The sequence below is a fragment of the Alligator mississippiensis genome, chromosome 3 (assembly GCF_030867095.1).
Source record: "Alligator mississippiensis isolate rAllMis1 chromosome 3, rAllMis1, whole genome shotgun sequence".
In the NCBI taxonomy this organism is placed as follows: domain Eukaryota; kingdom Metazoa; phylum Chordata; order Crocodylia; family Alligatoridae; genus Alligator; species Alligator mississippiensis.
The window spans coordinates 210,151,599-210,179,540 of record NC_081826.1 but is presented as its reverse complement, the minus strand read 5'-3'; the positions used below and the strand labels follow the sequence as shown (position 1 = coordinate 210,179,540).

Here is a 27,942-nt window from a genome sequence, read left to right as displayed (position 1 = left end):
TTGCCTGCCTGTACACAAATGCCAGGAGCTTGGGGAATAAGCAGGAGGAACTCATTCTCCTGCTCAATGCAAACAATTATGATATCATAGGGATCACAGAGACCTGGTGGGACTCCACCCATGACTGGACCACAGGGATAGATGGCTATACCCTGTACAGGAGGGATCGTGTAGAGAAAAGGGGCGGGGGTGTAGCTCTCTATGTTAAGGAAAGCTACGCGTCCCTGCAAGCCGATATTGGCGACCAGGGTGGACGGCTGGAGACCCTCTGGGTTAAAATCCGTGGGGAACACGGCACAGGGGACACAATGGTGGGAGTCTATTACAGACCTCCCACCCAAAGTCCTGAGCTAGACCAGGAGTTTGCCCAGGAACTGGCTGAGGCAGCTTGCTCCAGGACCATGGTTGTCATGGGTGACTTCAATTACCCAGACATCTCGTGGGAGGATCGCTCAGCAAAATCTGAGCGGTCGCAGAGCTTCCTCTCGTGTGTGGATGACCTCTACCTGACTCAAGAAGTCTATGGGCCAACGAGAGGCAAAGCGCTGCTCGACCTGGTGCTGGCTACTGGGGAGGACCTAGTCGGCGACCTAGTGATCGATGGGAAGCTGGGTGACAGCGACCACGAGCTGATAACCTTCACCATCCGCCGAAAAGCTGGCAAGTCGGTCAGCAACACGCAAGTCCTTGACTTCAGAAAAGCCGACTTTGACAAGCTCAGGAGGCTTGTCAGTGAGGCCCTAAGGGACTGTGACCGCAGGGAGAGGGGAGTTCAAGAGGAGTGGTTGCTCCTCAAGGGAGCGATCCTCAATGCACAAACTAAGTCTATTCCATCTCGGAGGAAAGGCAGCAAGAGGGGACAGCAGCCCCCCTGGCTCTCCAGGGACCTAGCAGACCTCCTGAGGCTAAAAAGAAAGGCCTACAAAGGATGGAGGATGGGAGTCACCTCCAAGGAGGATTATTCTGCACTGGTCCGGTCCTGTAGGGAGCAGACCAGGAAAGCCAAGGCTGCAACTGAACTCCAGCTAGCTTTGAGCATCAAGGACAATAAAAAGTCCTTTTTCAGATATGTGGGGAGCCGGAGGAAAAGCAGGGGCAACGTTGGACCCCTGCTGAACCAGATGGGGCAACTGACAACTGACGCCCAGGAAAAAGCCAACCTATTAAATAGGTACTTTGCGTCGGTCTTTCATCAGCCCCATGGGACGCCCGTGCCCACTACAGGGCCGGGAAGTCCGGGTGAGGGTGATCCCCTGCCCTCCATTAATGCTGACTTTGTGAAGGAACATCTTGAGAAGCTGGATACCTTCAAGTCAGCCGGCCCTGACAATCTTCACCCCAGGGTACTCAAGGAGCTGGCAAGCATCATAGCCCAGCCTCTAGCGCGGATCTTTGAAAACTCCTGGCGCTCTGGTGTAGTGCCCGAAGACTGGAAGAAGGCCAACGTGGTGCCTATCTTCAAGAAAGGGAGGAAAGTGGATCCGGCTAACTATAGGCCCATCAGCCTGACTTCTATCCCGGGGAAGATCTTAGAAAAGTTTATTAAGGAGGCCATCCTTAATGGACTGGCCGACGCCAACATCTTAAGGGATAGCCAGCATGGGTTTGTTGCGGGTAGGTCTTGCTTGACCAATCTCATTTCCTTCTATGATCAGGTGACCTATCACCTGGACAAGGGAGATGAGATTGATGTCATATATCTTGACTTCAAAAAAGCCTTCGATCTGGTGTCCCATGATCGTCTCTTGGAGAAACTGGCCAATTGTCGCCTTGGGTCCCCCACGATCCACTGGCCGGAAAATTGGCTCCGGGGTCGGACCCAGAGGGTAGTAATTGATGGAAGTCACTCATCGTGGTGTCCTGTGACCAGTGGGGTCCCCCAGGGCTCTGTCCTTGGACCCATACTGTTCCACATCTTCATTAACGATGTGGACACTGGAGTCAGAAGCGGACTGGCCAAGTTCGCCGATGACACCAAACTTTGGGGCAAAGCATCCACGCCAGAAGACAGGCGGGTGATCCAGGCTGACCTGGACAGGCTCAGCAAGTGGGCGGATGAGAATCTGATGGTGTTCAACGCCGATAAATGCAAGGTTCTCCACCTTGGGAAAAAAAACCCGCAGCATCCTTATAGGCTCGGCAGTGCTATGTTGGTTAGCACTATGGAAGAAAGAGACTTGGGGGTCATCATTGACCACAAGATGAACATGAGCCTGCAATGCGATGCTGCGGCTAGTAAAGCGACCAAAACGCTGGCTTGCATCCATAGATGCTTCTCAAGCAAATCCCGGGACGTCATTCTCCCCCTGTACTCGGCCTTAGTGAGGCCGCAGCTGGAGTACTGCGTCCAGTTTTGGGCTCCACAATTCAAAAAGGATGTGGAGAAGCTTGAGAGAGTCCAGAGAAGAGCCACGCGCATGATCAGGGGTCAGGGAAGCAGACCCTACGATGACAGGCTGAGAGCCCTGGGGCTCTTTAGCCTGGAAAAGCGCAGGCTCAGGGGTGATCTTATGGCCACCTACAAGTTTATCAGGGGTGATCACCAGTATCTAGGGGAACGTTTGTTCACCAGAGCGCCCCAAGGGATGACGAGGACGAATGGTCACAAACTACTACAAGATCGTTTCAGGCTGGACATAAGGAAGAATTTCTTTACTGTCCGAGCCCCCAAGGTCTGGAACAGCCTGCCGCCGGAGGTTGTTCAAGCGCCTTCATTGAACACCTTCAAGATGAAACTGGATGCTTATCTTGCTGGGATCCTATGACCCCAGCTGATGTCCTGCCCTTTGGGCGGGGGGCTGGACTCGATGATCTTCCGAGGTCCCTTCTAATGTCTATGAAATCTATGAAATCCTTGCACCCAGTCTTTGAAGTTTTTTACTTCTACTTGGGAAAGAGAATGTCCTGTTCCTCCCCTCCCCAGCTTAGAGCTGAAAGCCATGGGGAACTGGGGAGGATCCATCAGCTGAGAGAGTAAAACTTTGAGCCATCATTTCCCTGTCCTTCCCAAAACAAGCAGAGTTCTTTTGCAATATGTCTGGATACGAGAAATTCAAGGTTAAAATAGCAGACTGTATTAAATCTTGGCATTCTATATGCTAGCAATTTAGCAGCAGCAAATTGCACTAACAACATTGCTCAAGAAATACAGTAAATAAAAAAAAAAATCACAGTAGATCAGCAAATAATGTTTTAAAATATGTCTAAATAAACTCTCTGTCGTGCTGAGTAAACAATCATATTAAGTAAATTAAAAACCACAGGGAATAATAATTATGCATCTTTTGTTTATTCCTAGCAGCATGGGAAGAAAACTTGAAATGATTTTTAACCATCTTAGCTTTTTTCTCAGTAACACTTTTCTCTTTTTCTATGGTGATAACACTTTATATACATTGCAAATGACTGTCCTATTACAGTGAAATATGTACAACTCCAAAGGGAGGAATAAATCTATGAATACTTTGCCTGCTAGAAAAGATGAATAATATCTCACTTGTCAACATGTAGAAGTCATTGAAATATGTTGGCTGATCATCCTAGGGGAAAATACAGAGAGAAATTGAAGTTGGTATTTTTATTTACAGGACATTAATAGTGCCACCAAAGCAGGGAATGCTTTTCAAATTAGAGAGGTGTTTAAGATCTCACAAGTGTCTAGTTTAAGAAATAAAACATAGATTGTTACCAAGGGAGCAGTGGGTGTAGAACTGAAACGCATGTCAGCATATAACTTAGCATACAACTAAAGGAAGATCCTACTCCCATTTTCATTTTAAAACTCAAAACTACCATCAAATCACTTCCATCTGAACTACAAGAAAAACTACAGAGCTTGATCCTCCCTATTTTTAGGCAGGAGCGCTGGTTCCCCCTCTGCGTGCAGCAGTCACGGAGCAGTGCTCCTAGAAGCTGCCACAGCCACTTCCGGAAGCGGCTGCAGCAATCGACCTATTCTATTCAGGAAGATCACAGAACAACTGCAGACACTTCCTCAGCCTAAAGAAGGGTGTTTGCACCCAAAAGCTTGCAAAGAAGAATTTTTCCAACTATTTTAATTGGTCTAATAAAAGATACTGGATTTATCCAAAGAACCTCGTCTGCCAGCACACAATGCATGGAATGGTTCTGCAATGATTAACTATACATTTCTGCATTCAAAACAAACAATGATCAAACTAGACCATTTAAAACAGGAAGTGTTTAAAAAAATCATTTAATAAAAATTACACCTAAAATTACACTAACAGCAAATTCTTCACCGTTAAAAATTAAACGAACTACAACAAACATTACCAGCTACACTTACAAAGGAATTATGCATAGAACATCCTCCAAATACAAATGCTATGTCGCCAGCCACTGTCAATGCATGTCCATGCCTACAAAAGAAACAAAACAGTGGTGAATAACTTCAGCTGTTAAAATTACTATATAGTTCCTTGGTTACCAGGATTATATACAGATAAAGATCTTAGCTTGTTAGGAAAAGAGAAAATAATAACCCTTCCCCCCACCCCCCACAAACGAGGGTGTACACATTGAAAACATCTCCTAAAATATTTTATTTTTCAGTCAAATTCCAAAAAAACAAGTGCTAAATGAGTTCCAAATTATTTGGAGAGTTGGTTCATTGTTATGATTTATGGTTTTTATAACAGTAACGCAGAGATGTATCAGCTAAGTCATTGTACTTGGCACTGTATAATAGACCCTGTCCCAAGGGACTTAATGTTAAATCCGGCTTCATTTTCAAACACCTCAGTGACGTGCACAGTTCAGATTTTGTTTCACTTATGATGGAATATGCAACCTGCTGAAAGTAAAATGGAGAAGGTCAATCCTCCTATATTTTTAGTTCAGTAGCTTACTGGTTAGGGCACTTGCCCAGAGAGCAGGAGATCTGGGTTATCTGTCCCTTACCCATAGAAAGGATTTGAACCTGTATTTCCCATTTACCAGCATAATGCTCTAACCACCAGGTTAGGGGCTAAGCATTGCTAAAAATATTCCCTTGCCCTCGTCTTGACACTGGCCCACTAGGCAGTCAGGAGGGGAAGGGCCAGAAGGCAAGAAGGGAGTGTGGATCAGGAAAAGGAATACTGCCCTAGTGGTGAGGTGGCCTTAGCCCATGCTTTCAATGAGGAAGAAACTGTCCCTCTCCCATTTATCAATTGTATCCAATGAATAGTGAATACAAGGTGCAAAAAAGCCATCAGGCATAGGGGGTGTTTAGCATTCCAGTCTCCTGTTCCTGGGGCAAGCTTCCTAACCCATTGGCCAAAATGTGGGAGGGCTGCCCTGCTCCTCTGCCATTTTACTTCTAGCAACTACAAATACTCTTGGGTAACCATATCCCTGCCTGCCCTGGTCTCCAGTTATGGCTTTTCTGCAACTCAATCTTTGGGTCTTACCTGCCATGGGGTACATGCTGAGACAATTCTATTTTGCCCTGGGGTCTGCACAGCCAGAAAGGCAAGTGTACGGTGAGTGTAGCAACACTGGTTTAAATAGAATCCTAATTGTATGTAAGTGTCAAACACTGCAGTTATGTGGATATGTAAGTACCACTTTGGCACATAAAGGTGAAATAGGATTTATTCTTAATTAAGTTACAATCCAATATATGAGGGACAGGAGGAGCAGGGAATGGGTTTATCCCATAATGGATGTCTTAGTACAGAAAAACACTGGGCACAGCAGAAAGCCAATGGATCGTTATAACCACAGGATGCCGCCTGTTTAGCCATTATCTGAGGCTAGGTTTCAGCACATATTTCAGGAGAGATGAGTTTTAAGGAGAAACTTAAAGGTGAAAGGTTTTCCTACACACAAGTGACAGTACAGGCAAAAGTGTAAAAGTCCTTCTTGGAGAAGCAGATGGTTGAGGCTGATATCACTGGCAGAATAAAGGCAAAGGTCAACTTCATGCCAAGATAACAGGATAGGCAAAATAAAGCTTTGAAAGGGCTTTGAAACTCAGTGCAAGAAGTTCATGCTAGATGCTTAAAAATATTTAAAGATTTTCATAGCCATTTTGAGGCTTATTTCTTAGCACATCCATGTTATTCTCTCATTCCTTATCAGAGACAATTTTCCACGTCTACATGTGAATGCCTGCACTGCACAGTAAATATGGTGACTTATGCTGACTTGAGCATAAATTTGATACCTGCATCATGCAGGTATCAAATTTACACCCAATTAGTTACTGCACAGTAATGCATGTGTAGATGCTTTACTGCTCAGTAACCCTTTAGTTCCAAGTCAGTCTATATACAGCGTTCATGTGCTTTAACACTTGCATGTGTAGATGCTGGCTTATTTCCACTTACTGCACAGTAAATTTTAGCCAGCGTAAATGCATGTGTAGACATGCCCAGTTAGTTCACTACCCGTATTTACAGATAGTAACTAACTGTGCAGTGGACTAATTTACTGTGCAGCAACGTGTGCATGTGAAGATGGTGATGCTTTACTGCACAGTAGATTAGACAACTGTGTAGTAAAGCATCTTGTATACATACAACCTGCAGGTAATATCAGTGGCAAGCCTTAACAATGTTTCTACATGGCTTATTAGGTTAAACATGATGATCTGTGTAATTTGTGGGGGTCCACCTGGAGATAACTTCCTTCCAAGACTTTTTATTCCATCTGTTCTCTTCTGATGTCCATGAAGAACTAAATGAATATAAGCAAATCTTCTACAGTATAGGGTAATTTTGGAGCAAGTAGTGTATACAGATAACAGGATTATCAAAAATAACAAAAAGTGAATTCTGCCTCATAATTGGAATACTGTCACTTCAAAGGAGAGGTAGCAAATATGGGAAGCAGATTTGTGTGCATTATGCATCATGTACTTTGTATATTATCCAAAAGGAAAGGGGTTTTACATTTTGTTACGGTTTCCTATCATCAGGACTTATAAAATATCAGCTCAGTTTTGTATGTAGGTTAAGGACAGCATCTGGTGCTTATTCTCAGTAGAAATGTGATTAAACAAAGATTAAATAATATCAAAGATAAACTGTAGCATACTAGAAGAGTAAATAAAATATGCTTTAGATGAGCATCACAAGTTCAGCCTTCAGTTTTCAAGCCATAAGGGCATAACTTGCTCTCCAGGGATGAATTGTTCAAAAATAGATGTGTGGCACCTCTATGAGAACTGTGGTTCAAACAGGCACTCCAAAGACGAACAACTAATGTTTAAACAGAAATATCTGCAGAGTCTCTTGAGTACAAAATTTCAAGAAATAATCCCAACATGCCTGTGTGGTTACTGTATTAAATAAATAAATGACAGACAGACTTACTGTCAAGCAAAATGATTTAATTGGGTATATTCTTATCTATAAGCATTTTCCCCTCTCACTGCAGAAGCTCATTTTACTAAAGCACAGACTGAGCTCCTGTCTAAAACTGAAAAATTCTATTAACAACATCGAAGTTTCCATTAACACTTTTGAGTTTTCATAGCATGCCTGCCAGACTGGGGCCCACACAAAACACAACCGGAGGAAGAGCCCTGAATAAGCTAGTTTCAGGCTTTCACCTGGGATGGAGGTTAGAATTCCTATTCTGCCTATGGGGATTGAACAACTCCTACCCTCCACAAATGTATCCTAATGAGATGGGGGGATCTCTCACTCTTCTTTATTGAAGCTGTTCTGCCTTGAGTAAATATCTAAGGGTGTTTGTAAACCTGCTCTGAGGTGAAGGTGGGGGGGGGCGCATTTTAGTTACAGTGGCTCTTGGAAGTGCTTTAGTTTAAACACCCCCAGTGTCGTATGTATGCAACATCTTGCATTTCAAAATGGCGGTGACGGCACTTTAATTAAAGCTTCTTCGACAAACTTTAAAGTGCCACTGCTGCCATTTTGAAATGTGGAGACACTAAATACATGGGAGACTGCAGCATGCTGGAGCATTTTGATTAGGATGTTTCAGCAGGCTTGATTAATCAAGTCTGCTCCAATGCATTCTAATCAGAATGCATTGGAGCACATGTAAAAGTGCCCTAATTGGGCAGATAGAGAGGGTGTCAGTGGAAGAATGAGAGAGAGTGTGATATATAGCTTATAGTTTAGCATAGTCATATAAAAGATGAGACATTTGGAGTCCAGTCTCTTGACAGTGAATAAGCATGTTATACAAAGGGAAGTAGCTTCAACAGAGAAGACTGACATACTTCTCCTTTCCAAATACCCTATTGCAATTATTCTTAACCAGGGTTCTGGGGCACTGTGGGGTGGCACCAGATCCTTTGAAGGGTGCTGCAAAATGTGAGAAGATAAGCAGCTAAGCTAAGCAGATAAGCATAGGCTTAAGCTTTTTTCCTGCCTTGTTAGTTCCCCCATCCCTACTGCCCAGCTCCTCTGCAAGGAGGGACACTGTAATGTATACAGAAATGTTACTTAAATTTGGTGCCACTCAATTTGCAAAGTTATGGAGAGGTACCTCAAATCTAATAAAGAGTGCCTCAAGTCCAAAAAGGTTGAGAACCATTGTCCCATAGGTTTTTTTGTGGCATTTGCCTAGGAACGGATTATATGTGAGTAAAAGTCCTGAGAGATGACGCCCCTCACCACCAGAACCATGTATTTCTCTGAAGCCTGAAGTTTGGTGTTTAAGTCCTAAGCAAGAGTGAAATTTAGGTTCTATCCCTCTAACCTAATCATTAGATCAGATTTCATACTGGGTCCCAATTCAGTCTGCTGGCTTTTGTGGATCCTATTCTTGGGCACCTAACTTGAAACAGTGAATTCCCTATGTGACAGGGAACCTAAAAGTTAGGTGCTGTTACATTGCCAGGCCTACATCCTTAAAAGCATGTCTACATCATGACAATGGCATGCCTTCACCAAGAAGCTCCTGACCATATCCTGTGTACCCATATCAGTATACATGCTCCAAACCCTGACTGTGGCGCCCTCAGCTGGTGCTGTGAGTATCTCCCTGCTCCCTGGGTCAGGCCCCCCAACTCACTTGCCACGACTTGATGGAACTGTAACTAAAAGGAGGGGTTCAGTGGTGTTCTTGTCCCTGGCCCGAAGACAGGGGTACTCACAGACTCATTGTAGTTGGTTCTGGGGCTCCGCCTGCCCTGTAGCCTGTCCACTTGCCAACTGTCAGCACCGCTGAGCCCCTGTGCCAGCTCCTGGCCGTGGCTTCTTGTATCCAGCCAATGGATTGCTAACTTCTTGGCCTCTGCTTGAAGTGCAGGCTTGCAACTGCAGCCTGCCCTTCACTCCTGCTCCTTATCCTGGCTCCGGGCTCCATATCCTATGCTGGACCTGTGTCTGCGGGTCCCTCTGCAGGCACAGGGCTGAATACACATGACGTGGTCTCTAGGCGTGGTGGCTGACCCTGAGCCCCTTTCCATGGATCTTGAAGCTGGGACACCTCATCTGGCTCCCAACTGCTGCCCCAGCCTGTTCTCGATGGGGCAGGGTCGTGTGGGGGTTCGTCTTGGCCGAATTGCTTCTCAGTGAGCTCAGCATCTCACCTCCTGCCTTCCCCGTCACACGCGGCTTCGGCTGGGGTTTTTAAATCTCACATGGCAGTGGCCGCAGCTGACATCATCAGCCGTCTGCCGCCTAGCTTGATTGACAGCCACTTCAAAAGCCGGAGCAGCACCGGCTAGTATGGCTCCCTCCCTGTCTTGGTCTGCCTCTCAGGTAAGTTTTCTGGGGGCCAGGGTCCCTGAGCTCTCCACCAGGAGTGTCAGGGGCTGTCCCTGGTGCTTCTGGCATCTAAGGGTGGCTCCTGCTTCCACATACCAGTTAAGACCGTCTGAGGTGACCCTTTGTGGCTGCTCGTGAGGCCTTAGTATTTGGCACATTTGAACATTTGAATATGTTCACAGGCATATTTCTGCATTTGGAGCTTGCGGAGAGGAACCTGGCTGGGACAACTGCTATCATCGTATAGGCACAGTGGCTCTAGCATTTTCTTCTGATTACATACTTAATTTTCAGCACATCCATAAGTCCTTTGCAGCATTGGGACTTTAGATTATAATTGACTGGTCAATGACTGGTTGTTGTGTTTGTATAGTGCTATGCACAATAATAAAAAACAAACAAAACCCGTGCACACAACAGGTCTAAGCTATCAGAAGGACATAAATATAACAGTGAAAAAAGTACCTGCAGATATTTTCACTACCAGGATGCACACAGATTTTGACATATAACAAACACCTGCTTAAGTAGGTAGGAAGTAAATACCATAGGTAAATATCTAAAATAGCTGAAAGCCATTGAAGATCTTTTTCCAAGGAACAATGGATGTCTAAGCTGCTCTCTCACAGCGAATGAAGTGAAATAATAGTAGTGACCACTTTATATGTACGCAAATCTTTTAAATGTGTGTAGAGCAGAACCTAAGTAACTTCACAAACTACTTATATATTATGAAATAATGGATGAAAGTTTGTACGTGTACATAACATTCAAGTGCAGTCCTACCGGAGGCACAATACAGTGATATCAGCAATGTCATGGAGTTTTAGGAACAAAATTGTAATTTTACACAAATTGGAATTTGACCAAGAAAGTGATCTTTAAACCCTTAACTGTATAAAAATACAGCTATGAGATATTGGACAATTGCCATGTGATCAGAATCTTATTCTAATCTAAAAGAAACCCAATTTTCAATTGTTCATTTGACAAAGCAAATACACAATGCAGAACATTAAGATTGAGTAACAGTTTATTCTCTTATTCTTAGATCAAATTAGATATTACCCACAAAGTATACCCAGCATTGATACTGAATTATACTGTACATACAAGCATGCAATCTGAATGCCAAAAAGTAACTTCTTACTAATATAACATACCTAGGGCTAGGAGGGTTTCCTGTTATTTCTTTTCTAATCCAATGTCCACTTGCTAATGCCATCTTTGAACTATTGAAAAAAATATATGCAGTATGAAATTTCCAAAAAGCATGAATGGTCTTGATTTTGCATAGGTGTTTAAAAAATGGATTTTAAAGGAAAACAAATAGCCCATCTTATTAATCAGTTTTATGCAGGGTCTTTTATTGGTGTTTCATATTTAGCTCAGTACCTCAAACAGATTCTCCAAAACAAAAAGCTCTCTTAGGAAGAAAAAAGTTTAAATACTGACAATGAATGAGTTAGAAGTAAATAGTTATTTTTATGCTGAGCCTTCACACTGTACTCCACTCACCTGTTGTACCTGTTTCTTTCACTTGTGGAAGGATAATGACTATAAAAAATATTCTCTGGTCTAATTCATTCAGCTCCAGTTCATTTTTATCTACCTTGGTAGCAGTTGCTATGACACAGAGGTACACAGAGAAAGACACACACCACATACTGTCTTTCTGATGAAGCACTATTTCCGGGTTACTAGAATACATGGCAGGCTAAATAGATACATTACAGACTTTGCATTCATGCTGTGGTACCTGCTGCTCTGCATTTAGATGCACCACCCAGGTACCAGATAAAAGATTTATTTTGTATTTACTTAATCAAACAGACAGCATTCTTTGTTAATTGTGAAAGTAAGCAATCTAATATATAGTATAAATCATGATATTAAAAAATAAAACCTTATCATATAGTATTTATACCACCAAATGGAGATTTCTGAGTAAGAAAGAAAAGAGTTGGGTCTATAAACAGAAATTCAGTATAAATGAGATTGTAATACATTTAAATACTTTGGGAGCGTGGGAACTGTTTGAATAAATCCACATCTGCTTTACATGGAATGCACAATACATTGGGTTTTTTTTCCTCCCCTGAAATGCAATTATGATTTTCAAATATACAATCCAGAGCACAACATTGAAAGTAAAATCCTCTCTGCTGCTGAGAAAAACTCAATTGTCTGTTTAAAAATATACAACCATCCTATTGCTTTTCTATCCAAAAGAGACTAACTGTTAAATGTGTTTGATGGACACTGATGTTGTTTAAAGAGACCTTTCAGCTATGCTAGGTGTGTACAGAGATCAAGACATGCAAGTAATTTGCACTGTTGAAGTTTCTGCTTCTCAGAATTCATCCATTGACTGACTGACAGCAGACTCTATGAAGTGTAATTAAATACCTTGCCAGATGGGACCTCTGATGTTTCTCAGATAGTTTAAAATAACATTTTTTCCAGGTGAACTTATTATTGTTAAAAATCACCATATTATAGATTCTTCACGGGTTAGCTTTAATTCCCACATACTAATTTGCCGTTTTTGCAGCTCCTTGTGTAAACGATAAGATGCTGATTTGTTTTGTTTTTGCTAAATTAATAGGAGTGAGTTCTCTCTAAATTACCTCAACCTCAGTAGATTTAGAAAAGGGATAATAATGACCCTTGATTCTTTTTTGGTACTTCTTTAGTCTTAAAAGCACAAGGAAATCACATTATTCATTAAATTGCTCTCACAACTCAGGGTGCTCATTAAAAACACAAGAAAATGAAACAAAACAAGAAACCCTTAGGTTCAGCATAGTATTAAGGTAATAGTTCTAAACAATCACAGGTCAGGAAATGGGAAAGTAAAAGCCCTTATAACAATCTTAACTCAGCTCTATTAGCTTTTCTTTAAATAGTTCAGATTCCTATTTTGAACTGTTAGATATATTTTTAGCAACTAATGACATTCCTTGATAACAATCTTTTGAAGCTGAACCAGGAGTTACAGACTCCATTCATAAAGTAGGGCAATATCTATGCCTAGCAGAGGAGTGGAGATCGCCCAGTCCCTGCCCCTCAAACACCTTGCAAAGTAGGACACCAACCCTGCAGAAGTTTATGCATATGGTTAGCTTTCTGGGTTCATAGTCCTAATGTGGAGTGTGAGTTTTTTAAAAAAGAAATACTACATGGGAAGTATATAAAACAACAGTCTGAGGGTAAAATGATTGCAGTAGCTTCAAGGGGAAAAAAAACAAACCAAACCAAACCAGAGCTAAACATGTATGTTCAAGTTTTTTTTAAACTGAATATTAAATAGATAGTAGCCACACTGATTTACAGAGAGAGGTAGTCATTGGTTGTTTGTCACAGATTGACAACATTCATGGCAATTTATGCACTTATGTAGAAAAACCTGAAAACCTCTTTTTAAAGTAGCATTATTGTGAAAGATGCAGTAAAGCTACTGCAAATTTTAGTTTGTCAGCTATGTCAGAATATGCAGGCCGTTTATACACTGGGTGTAGGCAAAAAACATGTTTCTTCACCAACCAGCTTCAAACCCCCTTCTTTCAAAACTATAACCCCATCTAGTGGGATTCCTTTCCAATAGCGAGCTGCTAGGGCTTGAACTGTTTCTTAAACACTGATCCTATGAATTTCTTTTAGTAGAAATCTTAAAACAGTAGCTTGTTAAGGCCTTGTCTACATTCAATGCTTCCTTTTCTTAAAATGTTTCACCTTTGCTACTATAAGTGCTTTTAACGTGGTCACAACACTGGGAACAATAACCTAGACATGGTTGCTAGCTTTCTAACTGTGGAGTTATTTGGATTAGCTCTGAGCAATGTTGGATTAACACTGTTATTAATATATCAGTGCTCTGCTGCTACCAAATTGATGAGGGAGAAAAGGTATCACAAACAGTGATTGGTTTGGGTGATCTGATAAATTGTTCATTACTTCTTTATCAGTATCTCCAACAGAGAGGGAGACAAAAATGTGTCTGGTCCAGTGGAAACAATCAAGATCACATCCCTGTTCCAACCTTGCATATTTCATAAATTCTGTTAGGACTTTGGTCAATACAGTATACACGGATCAGGGTAGGCTGTGAGGTCCTTGGTGAAGAAAAAAAACCGTATCAACTACTTTTGTTCTCTTTCCTCTTTGTTCTCTTTTCCTGAATCACAATTCCAAATTCATTGTGGCCAGGTGGTTTTGTCCTTGCCATTTGGAGGAGGAATTGACTATAATAATCCACACCTATAGGCTGGATTACTGTAGTTTAAAAGGCAAGACAGGCTTCAATTTGTACGGAATGCAATAATCTACCTCTCGGCCACATCACTGCTTTGCTTCACTTCCTCTAGGTGTCTCAATCTGCTCTAGTTGCCAGTACAATGAATCTATGATATCATTCCCCTTCATAGCCTGCCAAGACAGCAGTGCTTAGAGGTTTACTTGGAAAGAAAATAGTATTAGCACTTTACCAAGCTCCACCCAACTGGGACATCAAACCAAAATGTCACTCAAAAGATTTTGCAGATCACTGGTATGTGAACCCTTATTTTTCCTATGTGATTTGTTCAGCAGTAATATTTACATGTGTTGACATTTCAATTATCCTCATTAGCTTATGGAGTTAACACTCCACTAAAATAAACATTGGCAGTTATACCTCTCTCAGCCGTTGTTTCAAGCTATGTAAGAGATTAGACTAAGCAGGGTCTTAACCCTCTTAAAACAGACTATCAGACCCACTTAGGACAAATTTTTTTCACGACAACTAGATTGCCACTGTGTTCAGTAGTGCAACTAGTGGGTGGGAAAGAGACACCAACCCCAGTCGTCCATTTACAGGGTGTGCAAAAATGGGAGCTGACACTGCCCCGGATGCAAAAATTGCTTGTTATGCTTCTGATTGGATATGTTCTAAGGTAACTTCCTGGAAAGCCTTAGGAGGAGGAGCAAAGAACATAGCAATTTATGAAATCTACTATAAATCTCACTGTTGTGGAAATCTAATTTACATATGCTGTGCTTGGATATGACAGTGGCAAATGTTATAGGAAACTTTATCTTTACATTGTCAGTTAAACAGAAACTACACAAAATTGCAAGTGACTGCAAAGTTTTTGTGATAGCACATGCACACTTGCTATATTAGACTAATGCCAGGGGGTTAAATCCTGGGCCAATCAAAATCAGTGGCAAAACTCCCATGATTTCAATGGAGTAAGCTTTCATTCAGAAAGTTCAGCCCTTAACAGGCTCAAACCCACAGACAGGAAATGGGCAGGACAAAAAAGAAATAGCAGAAGCTTCCACACAGATGAACGCTTCTCAACTTCAAAATCCTAATAGGGGGCAGAGAAGGCTACTTTGTGGTTTTGACTTTATTTTCATTACTTGTGAACTGTTCTTGTAGGCATTAAATTAATAAGGTTTTTTTTAATGATTTAAATAGGAGCTGTATCAGATCCATGGTTAGGCCACTTGAAAGCTAAAGGTGTCAAAGTATAGTAATGACTTAAAGCAATACTAAGTATGAATGCAAAACTGATGAGATGAGTCTGGTCAAGACTCTTTTCAAGAACTGAGTGTCTAATATTAAGCTTAAAAATTTGTATGCCAGCATTTGAGGGCTTAGGTAAGTAGTTCTCAGACTTTCTAGGCTTGAGACACCGCTCTGTAGACTAGAGGCACTCCTTGGAAAATGGAAGCTTTTAATTTTCACTTGTCTTTTGATTACAGAAAAGTAATAGAGCAATTCTTCTGTTGGAAGAATTTTGGATTCCTATTTTAAATCTCTGGGTGTATACCGTGAATATTTGTACACATATCAGTACTAACACTGTGCAGCACCCTAAATCACTCTTGAAAGGATTTCAAGGCAGCCCAGGGTGCTGCAACACCCTAGTGGAGAATCACTGGCTTGGATACATGACACAGTTAAACTTTTGTTTGGTGTAACTTCCATTAGGTTCATATACCAATATCAGTTGCACCTTGATACACAGTAGATATCCTATGGCAATGGCAGATGCATGCAGTAAGCAAGCACTACTACAAGTTTGCCACAAAGTAACAGCCTGTTTGCCCTGAAGTGCCTGCTCCCAGACAGAAGCAGAAAGGTGACAATTATACAAATGTAATTTACACAGGTGTCATTTCATGTCTAGTCTTTCAGAGTAATTCTACATCACATTGGTTGAAGTTACTTTGGTGTAGGGATTCATTGGCTGTGCTTCTCTTTGACATTGGTATAAGTACTAATTACAGTGCTGTAAATGTGTCATCTCTCCAGGCTTATAAATTGTGGAGGTTTCAAAAGCGATGAGCCTTCTGTAGCTCCTTGGTTACTAGGCATGATTGGGAAAATCCTGGTCCCACTGAGGTCGCCAGAAAAATCCACTTGACTTGAACAGGTCCAGGATTTTTCAGAGTGGTGACTATTCACCAGAAAAATCTCAAAAGTTTGTGTACCTGCTGGACCCTATAGCAAAAAGGAAAAAGCACAACCCTCCCTATGGAAAAGTGTTGGGTTAGGTGAGAGAATTTATTTTAAACAAAATGTGTTGATATTATAAGCCTTTTTTTTTTTTTTTAACTAATGTTATTACCGTTCATGTGAAGAGTTTGAAATTAGACTCAGGTCCCAAATAAGTGAGTCCAATGCAAAGTCCCTTAACACACACAAATAAAATGCCTCCGAGTTAATGCATAACACTTGACTTAAAACAGAACCACTGTTAGATTGTGATTTGGCAGGCAATTAAAGGGAAAAAAACCCAGCAGGCGCTCACATGATCAGTGAGACTTGTACATAAGGATAACAATGTCTTCATTCTCATATACTAGTCAATAAATAAGTAAGACATTAGTAAATAAGGCATTTTTATTTGCTAGTAATAGCCAGGCTTGACCCCTGAAAGTGCACACGTTTAACTTTAGGCATATATGAGAAATCTCACGAGTCAATGATTACTCCTGTGAGAAGACGGATGTATTTAGCTACGTAGTCTGAAATCAAGTAGAGGAAAGGGTAGATTTGCACTTTGTGGACTAAACAAAGTAGGTGTGTGTACTATATATCAGCTTTGATTATATATCAGTCTATAATAGCTGTGGTCAATCTTTTGGCCCTGTGCAAAGTGGATAAGTGACACAAGGCCAGCCTGCGAGCAGGATCAGGGCCCACACACCAAGATCGCGCCTCGTGCAGCCTCCACCTGGCCGCACGCTGCCTTGTGCCCCCCTGCCCCGCCCCACTGGGCCCCGCTCAGCTCTGACTGGTCCCATGTGGCCCCGTGCCACCCTAATCCATCCCACATGCTCCCCTGAGCACACAAGGACCTGAGGGGCTGTTACCTGTCAGTCCTCCCCCACTGCCAGATTTTGAACCCACGGGGAGCCCCACAGGCCTGATCGACCCCGAGGGTTGGGCACCCCCCACCTATGAAGTGCAAATGTGAGGTCCCAACAGCGCCCAGCCCCTCTCAGCCCTCCCCCAGTGCCTCGGGTTCCACCTCGAGCGCAGGAGCTGACTGTCGACCGGTACCGTCACGAAGGGCATAGGCGAGGCCAGCCCCCCGTGCCCTCCTCCCCGGAGGTCCTCCTTCAATCAGGAGCCCGACATGAAGATACACCCCGCCCCACTTTCCACCCATTTGAGCCCCTCCTCCAATCAGAAGCTCGAACGGGCAATACAGCACCGCCCCCCCACTTTCCACCCATTTGAGCGCCTCCTCCAATCCGAGGCCCGAGACGACAACACAGCCCAGCCACCCATTTGAGTCTCTCCATCCAATCAGAAGCGCAAAAGGGCAATATAGCCACGCCCCCCATTCCACCCATTTGAGCCCCTCCTCCAATCCGAGGCCCGAGAGGGCAATTAAGCCCCGCCCCCGTTCCGCCTATTTGAGTTCCCTCCATCCAATCAGAACCTCGAAAGGGCAACACAGCCTCGCCCCTTATCCAATCAGCAGTGCGAGAGGGCAAGAGAGCCCCGCCTCTTTTCCACCTATTTGAGCCAGGTTACTCAATCAGGCGTCCAAGAACGTTCACAGCTCCGCCTTTGCCAGTTTGCTCCCGGAAGTTTCGGGAGGAGGGAGAAGGGGGCGCTTCGTTTCCGTTGGCGGGCGACCGGCGGCGCCCCGCCCCCTCGGCGCGGTTGTATCGCGGCGGGGTGCGGCACGTGCCGGCGGCCCCCGAGCCCGGCGCCATGCAGCAGCGCAAGAAATGAGCCCCGAGCCCGAGCCGCCGCCGGCTTCGGCCCCGGCGGCGGCGGCTGGGGGCGAAGGTGGTGGCGAGAAGCAGATCGGCGGTCCCGTCATGCTGGTGAAGCGGGTCGGCCCCAAGCCGGGTGCAGGCGTCGGCGCGGTGAGGCCGGGCGCGGCCCGCGGTCGTAGGGGAGGGGGGTGGTTGTGTGTTGGCCCCGGACCCGCCCGGCGGGAACCGGCTACGGTTGAATTTCGGTTGGGATTTGACGCCTGAAGAGCGCCGGGAGGGGGGTGGCAGAGGAAGCACCCACCCCTCGTCCGGCCTTCTGGGGTTGGCAGGGGAGGCTGAGCTGGCAGGGGCTGGCTCTTTTGGCTGAAGGGAGGCGGCAGTTCCCTGGTTTTAGGGAAGTGGTTGTGGAAGGTGGTGCCGGCCCGGGCAGGAAGCCGCTGCCGCTCCTTCTTGGTCACCTTTCGTTTTCATTTGAAGTCTGTTCAACAAGCAAACAGTAGTACCAGGTTAGCTTTATAGGCCTGTGGCAGCCTCGGGGGTGATGGCTGTAGGTATCGGAGGCAGACGAGGGTCTTTGCATAGATGGATTTGTTCTTTGCAAGTTTTTGGGCACAAGCGCCCTTCATATACCTGAAGAAGGGTGTTTGTGCCCCAAAGCTTGCAAAGAACAATTTTTCCAGCTTTTCACTTGGTCTGATAAAAGATACCAGATCTGCCCAAAGAACCTTGTCTTCATTACTGCCCATTATGTGCCTGGTTGTCAGCCTCTCGTTTCTATAGGTCTGATGTGGTATTGTGTCATTATCTTCGCTTTGGTCTTCCAGGTGGCTTTCTCCCCTCTGCTACCCTGGGCAGCACTTCTGTTGGTGTCCTGATCACTTCCGCTCTCTTGACATGGTCCAGGCACTGTGGTTGTGTTAGGGTTGGGTCTCTGTACAATTGACACAACTTGTTATTGGTTCTTATGCACCATTCTTGTCTTATGGGATCGTACTCTGGGTCAATTTGATTGTGTGGTATCATGTTTGCCTGCGAGAACCCAGGTTTGCCTGCCGTAGGTTATACACATCCTGATTATAGTTTTGTAGACTTGAAGCTTAGTGTTCCTTGGGTTGTGCTTGGATGACAGGAGCAAATAGGATCTGTTTCCTGCCTCTCTTCTTCCTTGATGTTACTATCCTGTGCTATGGTAGACCCTAAATACTTGAAGCAACAATAAAAAATATTAGAAGTAGCTTCAAGTGCAGCTGGAATAGGAATTTCCAGGCCCCTTCTTAAGTCATTTTCCTGTCATAAACTTTTGTTCTCCTGTTACTTCCTAAATGGTATAAATCAGTGGTTCTCCCAACCTTTTTTTATACCATGGACCAGCACGGGACAGGGTACATGGACCCGGCTGCCTTCCTCCCTGGGCTGCCCCACCACACAGCACATGACTGCCCTGGGGGGACAGACAGTGGGTCTGAGCGGGGGGGCTCATGTCATGACCTGGCAGCTGACCCTTTGTGGCCTGGTGGTTGGGAGCATCTGGTATAAACGAAGGTGGGCAGAAGAGAGTGGCTCTGCACAAATCTGTCAAAAAGCACAAAGTAACTAGAGTAGTAATTCTTTCCTCTGATGTTTGACTTTTGCTAATTTTTTACATGGAATGACAGTGTCATAGCAAACTTTCAATTAGAGGTGACTTGAGATTTATTGAACTGCTCTTCTTTTGAGGAAATACTTTTCTGGAATGAATGGGAATTCGGCTGCCTGCCCCTGGATTTGAGCTTGCACAGAGCTCCATGTGAGTGGGCCCACAAGGTTTTTTGCTGAATATCTATATATGTGCAAACATTTGCTCTCATGGGCCATGTCCCCATGTGCATGGAGGTTTGGTTCCCTGGGGACAACTAGTGGCGGCGCACCTTGTTCTCCCACTAGTTGTCCCCAGGGAATATGCCTATTGTGAGCCCTCTGGCACGCAGCAAGTTACCCTGGGTGGGATAGGGGAGGTTGGTCCCAGCAGCCTTACCTGGGGGTCTCCTGGGGCTGCAGCAGTGGCAATCCTGCTGCGCAGAGCTTGGTGATCAGCCAGAGCATGGTTCTGGCCAGCCCAGCTCCAGCTGTAAGCCGTGTGTGCTGCCACTGCGTGTGCCACTCCACGTATTTGTTTTTTTTTGGGGGGGGGGGGGTGTTGCGGGTTTTTAGTTTGGTGGGTTTTTTTTGTTTTTTGGATCCCCTGGATATCCAGTGTTCAAAAAAAAATCCCCTGTGCTGCTCCCTGGCTTGGTGGAAAACAGCTCAACGTGTGGTATGTGGTGCTGTAGATATGTCTGCAGTGCCACGTGTTGCATGGCTGCATTCGTCTGGACCTGGCCATGGAAGATCAGAACCTGAAGCAGCTGTAAATGTACTAGGCCTTAGAATGACTTGTTTCAGAGTTAATGGGGCTGAGAGGAACAGCTTAAATTTTGTTGCAGATTAATTTGTGCATGCAGTTAAAAGGGAAGATACCTATGGTATTCCTGAGACCATATGAAATATGAATACAAAGGCTCATATTTAAGATGTTTGGGGTCTTTAGAGTGCCAGTATTGGTGATGCCTGCTATTTGGCGGCACTTGGCGGTACAAATTTGCTCTTCTCTTTTACAGAATTGGGTAGAATCCTTACATTCAAATCGGGTTTAAGGATCTGAATTTGTTCATTTTGTTTTTATGAAAATCAGCATAAAACTGTTTTCGTTTGATGTGCTTGTATTATCATACATAATTAAACCATGTGTAGTTCAACTTTAAACTGTGTATATTGGAAAATTCTAAATACCTTAATACAATGCTTAATTTCTCCTGATCAAGAATCAAAATGAGCTTCCATTCCATAAAACATTTTTTTTTCTGTTTTAATTCCCCTCTTCTTCCCCCCCCCCCTCCCCCATTGGTACTGAGCAATGTATATTTGTTTGCAAATTTAAAATATGTTCTAAAACCATCTATAATAGCTTCTGGTATGAACAGTTAGCAGCCTGGTAAGTCTTTAATTCCCCAAGTGAATTTCATGTAAATATAATTATACAGCTTAATTTTCCAAATATTTCTATTTATAGAAAGTATGTGAAGTCAGTGGGCTTCTAAATCCTTTTCAGTAGCAAACAACTCAAATCCATCTGAAGACTTGACACTAAGAGCAGAAGTATCTTAACTGTTTGAAGGATGTATTTGGTAGCCGTGTTAGTCTGAGACGCAAAGAAATGCAAAAGTTAATTGGTCTAATAAAAGGTATCAACTCTGGACCAAGAGTTCTAGTGTTGCATTTCTTAAAGTGTTTAAAATCACTCTTCTCTCATCAATAGCTCCTTCATCCCTTTTAGATCCAAGGTTATTTTATTAAGGTGTTAAATTACCCTTAATGTGTTGGTACATCAGAGGATCTTTAGTTGTCTTAAATACTCTTGCAACCTGCTCTTGTCATCTGCTTGAAGAAGTTATTCTGTGCAAGAAAATTAGTCATATATGAACATTTTACACCGTCTAGAATATTATAAATCACAGAGAACCTTATTTGACTTGCTTCCTGTTTTGGGGTTTAGGATGTTTAACTATTCTTTTTACCAACTGTTTTTAAAGAGTAGGTTTATGTTTGGCCAGTAGCTTCTGAAATATATTTTATCATGTAAATATCACATGTGGTGACACCCATGTAAAATTTCTGATTTAAAAATGCATTTCCTGCTTGATAAAGTAGTAGGGCATCCCTTGGCAAGCAGTACTATTTTTTCCCTGTATTGTTGCACTAGCAGTTAATATTGAATACTTTCAAATAGTGTGTTCAGTTTTGCTTTTGATCTCAAAGGTGATATAATAGGAACATAAGAATAATGAAAGGCAGAACAAAGAGTTGGGCACAAGAGCAAGAGGGATTTATTTAGGAAGTATAGGGGGGAAATACTTAGAAACTTAAGACATTTATAAAAGAAGTAATATAAATATAGCAGCTTTAGACACTCCAATTTACCTTTTCCCACTTACCATAACTTTGAAGGTGGTGTGTTTTTGTTTGTTTGTTTGTGTTGTTGTTGTTTTTCCTATTTTGTTTTCCTCCTCAGTGATCATTAAAACTACTTTTGTTGATTCCTGTTGTACGACAGTTAGGCATATGTCTCTAAACATGCCATTAACATTGTGGGTGATAACCTTCACTAGTCTATGAGGAATAACACTGAGCAAGACATGGGCTCTAGGGAAGCTTGTACTTTCTTTCCCCACAGCTTTCTAATTTCCTGTGCCTGTGAGCAACACTGGGGGGGGGGTCTTGTAACATAGGCTGGGGATCACAGGCTTGAATGATACTTCTGAATACTAAGATCTTCAACCAGATTTTAAGTCAAATGAGCAATCTGTTTCTAAATTCAGGGATTTTTTTGGTGGTAGATATTTACTAAATATTTGAAGATCTTAGGAGCATTTTCTAGAGTATATAGGGGGGAAATATTGGGCTGTCCTTAGCTCTTGTAAAATCCAGAATGTGTATAATAATATATAAACAAAATAAATAAATAGAGTTCTGGGTTTGGTTCACAATTCCTAACTAAATAGGCCACTATCTCTTTTGTTGCTGCAGATCCTGTAATTCCTCCTAAAAATCCATGTGATTGTTATTGCTAGGCATTTTATAGTGAATTTTAAAAAAATAATAAACTTGAAGGCACTTCCTCAAACTGAAATATTAAGGGCTAAATCACATCTTTGGAGGGTATGTGTGCGCATGTGCAGAGCCCCCTTTGAAATCCATGGGAGTACAGTTCTGGCATGTGAAGGCAAAAATTTGCCCTTCGGCTGTTTAATGAAAGAAGAGCTATTACAAAACAAGCTTTGGTCAGCTACTTGATTTGACTTTGTATTTGGCATCTATCCTTGATGATGCAGTCTTTAGCAGGACAGAAGAAATGTACTAATGGACTTTGAAGTAATGTGTTTTGACAAGCCAAATAAGTATTTATGAGTTGCACTAAATTTCTTTTATCATCTCCATGGAAAACAGACTTCAATTTTAAATGATCAGTAATTGAACTTTCTGAATCAGTTGTTTTCAAGCTGAAGAAATGAGAACAACTTTAATATTTTTTTAATTGTTTTTGCAATTATGGCTGTCTCTGGGTTGAAAATAAGGAAAGTATGTACAGCAAAAGCTGTGTTAATTGGCACCTTACAAACTGGCATGCTCTGTTAACCAGAGTGCTGGCTTGTAAGGAAAAAGTGAAACTGGAAATGTCTACTGTGGCACTTCTGGTTTTGCGGAGCCCCCGTGGCCTGGGGGAAAGCAGCCTGAGCTGCCAAGCCCCCATGGCCCAGGGCATAGCAGCCTGTGCGGGTCCCCCCTCCATGTCCCTCAGGACCTGTGCAAGGGGCGGCAACACCCCAGATATGGCAGGACAGGTGGTGGCCCAGACAGTCAAAGACTCCTGTTGGGGCCGCTTATTTATCTGACATATTTTGTTATCCAGCACCCTCGATTCCCCGTGGGTGCCAGATAACAAAGCTTTTACTGTAGTTATTTGACCAGGTGAAATCTGACCAAATTAAGTACATTCCCACTGACTATGTTAACTTCTAGTTTAGTTGCATTTGAGCATCTGAAATCAAATAATGTGTACAGACTTTCTGGCTGAACACTGTTAATTTCTACACAACTTCTGTCTATATTATCTGTTATGATATATGGAGTTTGATAGCAATACTGTGATACGTTTAATTTATTTAATGTGCAACTGACAGGAATAATCATCATCTTACAGTTAGAAAAATTAGTTAGCAAAATATCCTGCTTATTTGGTACGAGTTTTTTCTCTGTTTCCACAAGAAAGCTTGTCCATTTTACAAATAGACCTGGAGAAACATACCGGTGTAACTTGTTCAAAATGAATTGTACTTTGAACCTTTGTTTTCAAAAACTGAAATGTTACTGTTACTACAGAAGCTAAATCTTTTTTTTTTTTTAATGGTAGAAATCTAAATGTATTCTCTATTGCCTGTTGTTCATTGTTGAAGTATCACTGTTTTATAGTGTCACTTCTTAAAGTTCATTTTTTTTCATGCTTGTTAATCTCTCCAGGACTGTGAAATACATTGTCACCTGTATTTTGCTATGCATTGTCTTTGTCTTTAAGACTCCTTTTATTCCTGGGGTAGGGAAAAATCATGTTTTATGGGGCACAATAGAAATCTTCACTGGGTAACATTTATATTTCAGAAATATATTTAAACTGCCTTGTCAACCAAAAGAGCTTTAATGCTATAATTTAGAAGTTGTGTGTACCTAAAGATGGCAAGTTATTCATTAAGTGTGTTGTGTGTGCTGGAAGTTTACTTCCAACTACTAGAAGATCTGTCTCCTACCTTTTGTATAGCTCTAGGTCACTTCAGAGCTGTGTATGGGGCAGGTGCATTTTCTTGGCTGTGGGCCATCTCCGGGCAGGAGACTTTCTCCTGGGGCTTAAATGATTTGGTCTATCCCCTGCCCCATGTTATGTATCATAAGAATCATGTTGAGGCTGTGATTATCCAGAAATTATGTAAGAGGGATTTCTTAGGGTGACATCTTTTTTTATTGGACCAATATATGCAGGTAATGAATTTGCAATACATAAACAATAAACACCACAGTGGGATTAACATTATTTTATACCGTTAAGTGAATTATTCTCTTATGCATATAAATAGTTATGTTATAGGTAAATTACACTGGCTAGTGTTAATTATACTTCCTAATGGGGACTTTTTGATTGTGTGCAAAAAGTAGGCATCATGGTTTTTCCATTTAATCCTTTGCCTGACTCAAATTCTCTCGCTGTTCTCTCAAAATCAAAGTTGACCGTGACTCAAATTCTCTCACTGTATTCTGTAATCATGGTATTGCTTCTGAATCCTGTAATTCAGTTGCTTGAAGCACCACTTTCACATTCAGGCAATGTTTCATGAGCCTGGAAATGCCCAGGTCAGTCACAGTTTGGCCAAGTGGTACTCCGGTCTGCGTGTCCTCGTCTGAGCAGTCAGTTTGCGTGACTGGTTATTGGGGCTAGGGTTAGCTTATTTTAAAAGTAGGTGTTGTCTTGGTAGTATGTCCTGTTTCTGCCTGTATCTATTTTGCTGTGTACTCCATTTTTCTTTGCGCTGGGACACTGAGATTCTTAAATAAACATAAGAGCTTTGTCCTTCAGGTGTGGTTGTGGAATAGTCCTGGAAAAGAGTCAGCATTTGGGTGAGTTTTGCCTGTCTCATCATGCAGAGCTGGCAGTTTTCAGGTCCAGTATAAGCAGGGTCTTGGCTCTACCCTTTGCTGAATAAGCTAGGTTAAGCATCTCCAAACCTGCATCCAACTTTTTCTCTGTGGAAAGAGTAGGGGTTACCCTGTGCTTTGAAGTCATATCCTAAAGCAGTTGTCTGAAGCTCCAGAAGGACCATAGTTGACAACTGCACACCTCCAATATAATGGAATATTTTACTTCAAAGGAAATATAGTGTGCAGGAAACAGCTCTTTTTCTGCATCTAGTCTGAGACTGGAAAAGAATGAGCACATACCTTACTGCTTGCATAAAGTGTACCTGGCATTTTATATGTTAGAGAAAGCATTTAATCAAAGCAGTGCATACATATTTAAACTGAAAAATAAACAAAACTAAAAGCAGCACAAAAGTCTCCTACCAAGACGAGGTTCAGTTATTCCTTTTTAGGTAATAAGGAAACATACTGTGTGACATTCACAGTAATTAATATATTGCTGGTAGTTCCTTGGATACTATAGAGATGAAGGTGGTGAAAAGACCAGAGGCCTAGAAAACTTACTGAGATATAAAGCTCAATTTCTCTTTAGCATGGAAAGAATTAAGAGGAGGCTTAATCAGTATTTGTATGGGTGGGAAGACTTCTGACAGTGGAGAATTCTCTAAGATATCAAGCAAAAATATAATGAGATGAAATGCCTGAAACCAGCACGAGGTAAATTGAGACTATAAACAAAGTACAGATTTAATTATGAGTGTAATTACTAAAACAACTTAGTGAAGGATGTGGTAGATTTGCTATTACTTGAAATAAATTTAAATCAAAGTGATCTATTACATATTTCTAGAAGGATGTCTAACGTGGAGTTATGGGTTTGCTGCAGGAATTGCACTATGAAATATCACTTTGATTTGCTGGAGATTGGACTGTATGAAGATAACACATCTTCTGGCTGCAACATTTATGAATTACTTATAACTTTAAAATCCAGGGTGTAATTGTCATACAATTACACCATGTGCACCTATGCGTAAAATGTCTTTGTAAATCCTTTTACTCTTTCCATTTTAAATGTAGGCTTGCCACATAATCAAAAATTAAACTGCTCATGATTTACTAGTTTCTGAAAGAAATGTAAAGTCTTTTTAGTTAGTACCCTCACCATAAAAGGCAGGAACAAGTGCTTAGTGCGGAAAGTGTGTTGATTTATAAATATTTTATGCTACTCTGGTTTAAACTACTGAACTTTGGCAACCTCTGCTGTTTTTAAAATGTGTTATATAGGCTGCTGTTTGTACCTCTGGAAGAACAGCCTTTTGGGTGTTATAACACTAAATCGCCTTGGAAACACTGGGCAGTGCTGACAAATTCATGGCTGCTGTTGGTGAATGGGACTGTTCATATTTCTGTCTTAGCATCTCCTTCCCTGTGTTTTACAGCACTCTTCTTGGTAAGGTCTGAAACCAGTCATATCTTTATGGGTATAGTTGTCACGGTTTCCATTTAAAAACCACAAGTTTATGAGGATGAACTGGTTAACTATGCTGTATGGGCTCTTACTGATCAGACCTGATGAAGAATGTCTTGCATTTGAAACTCGTCTAACTTTATCTTAATTATACAGTTAGTCCAATAAAAAGATATCTCCCTAAGAAATCCTTGTCTTGCGTGTGAATGTATTTTAAACCTGATAATAGGCTGCACTTTCTCTAGGGCAGAAGGTTGTCTACAAAATAGTCCTTTTAATTAAGATGTAGTCTTTGCTGTTGTCAGAGTTTGGAAATACCTGCTGTAAAACATTAAACCCATCTCCAAGGAGCCAAGTTTCTTGAATTCAGTTTTGATCCGTAGTTTTTTAAGGACACACAATGTTTTACTAAATGGGACTGGGAGCAGGTTCACCAAAACAACAAGGTGTATTTAAACCAGTAAAAGTGATTTGAATGCAAGGTGATCTGAGAAGCATTACTAAGTTCTTGTGCTCTTTCTCTTTATGATGCGTGTGCCACTGCGTAGGTTCGTGATCAAATGGCAGATAATCTCCCAAGCTCTGTAGTAGCCAGGTATGAAGCAAATGACAAAATAGTCATGAAAACTAATTGGACCATGCATTTTTTCTGTTCAGCTGTTCATCTGTACAAACTTTGACCTTTACTTAACTGGATTTTCTATCAAGGCTTCTGTGGAAAAATGAATTTTGTTGTCTGATCTGGAAGTGTGCAGATGAAAGTTCACTTTTAATTTTTACTATAGTGATCAACTGGATGAACAAATGCTGTGATTCTGTATTTTAGAAAGCAGTATTATAAAGAATTATTATAGGGCAGAGTGTTTTGCTTTGCAATTCTCCTTCAGTTTGCTGTGTATGTAACCATGCTGTCAGAATATTTCCTAATGGTCTTTCCAAGTGAGTATAGAAATCCATAAGGTATGTATTTTGTGAAAGACTATTCATTTTTTTTTCTATTTTAGTTTGAGGAAAAATCAAATGGATAATATCTGATATTTCAAAAGGTGTAATTGGTGGTAGCTGATACTCTTATACCATTCTGACCAGGAATTGTAGAAGCAATGAGCTAACTAGCCTGCAATAATTGAAACAGCCCACTATTTGGACAAGTTCATTGTAAAAGTATGTAGTTATAAACTTGATGTTGATTATTGAGAGCTTTTTACAAATAATGTGTGTGCCCTTCGATCTTGTACAAAATGGAATATTTGCTTTATATTGATATTAACAATAAATGACAAACTCAGT

General features: G+C 42.0%; 2 protein-coding genes across 3 annotated transcripts in view; one reads left to right on the top strand and one right to left on the bottom strand.

The window, feature by feature from the left end:
• Positions 1-11,309, bottom strand: part of LOC109280768 (rab9 effector protein with kelch motifs) — a 55,099-nt gene extending 43,790 nt beyond the window's left edge. For both annotated transcript variants that reach the window (XM_059724869.1, XM_059724870.1), the window contains exons 1-4: positions 11,211-11,309; positions 10,856-10,924; positions 4,310-4,382; positions 3,497-3,539 (exon numbers count right to left, since the gene is read on the bottom strand). In XM_059724869.1, coding sequence (XP_059580852.1) covers positions 3,497-3,539; positions 4,310-4,382; positions 10,856-10,917 — 178 coding nt within the window. In that variant the 5' untranslated portion in view covers positions 10,918-10,924; positions 11,211-11,309. The remainder of the gene's footprint in view (positions 1-3,496; positions 3,540-4,309; positions 4,383-10,855; positions 10,925-11,210) is intronic.
• Positions 11,310-17,748: 6,439 nt separating this feature from the next.
• Positions 17,749-27,942, top strand: part of MFSD14B (major facilitator superfamily domain containing 14B) — a 53,176-nt gene continuing 42,982 nt past the window's right edge. The window contains exon 1 of the mRNA XM_006277970.4: positions 17,749-18,071. Within this exon, the coding sequence (XP_006278032.2) occupies positions 17,931-18,071 (141 nt within the window). The 5' untranslated portion in view covers positions 17,749-17,930. The remainder of the gene's footprint in view (positions 18,072-27,942) is intronic.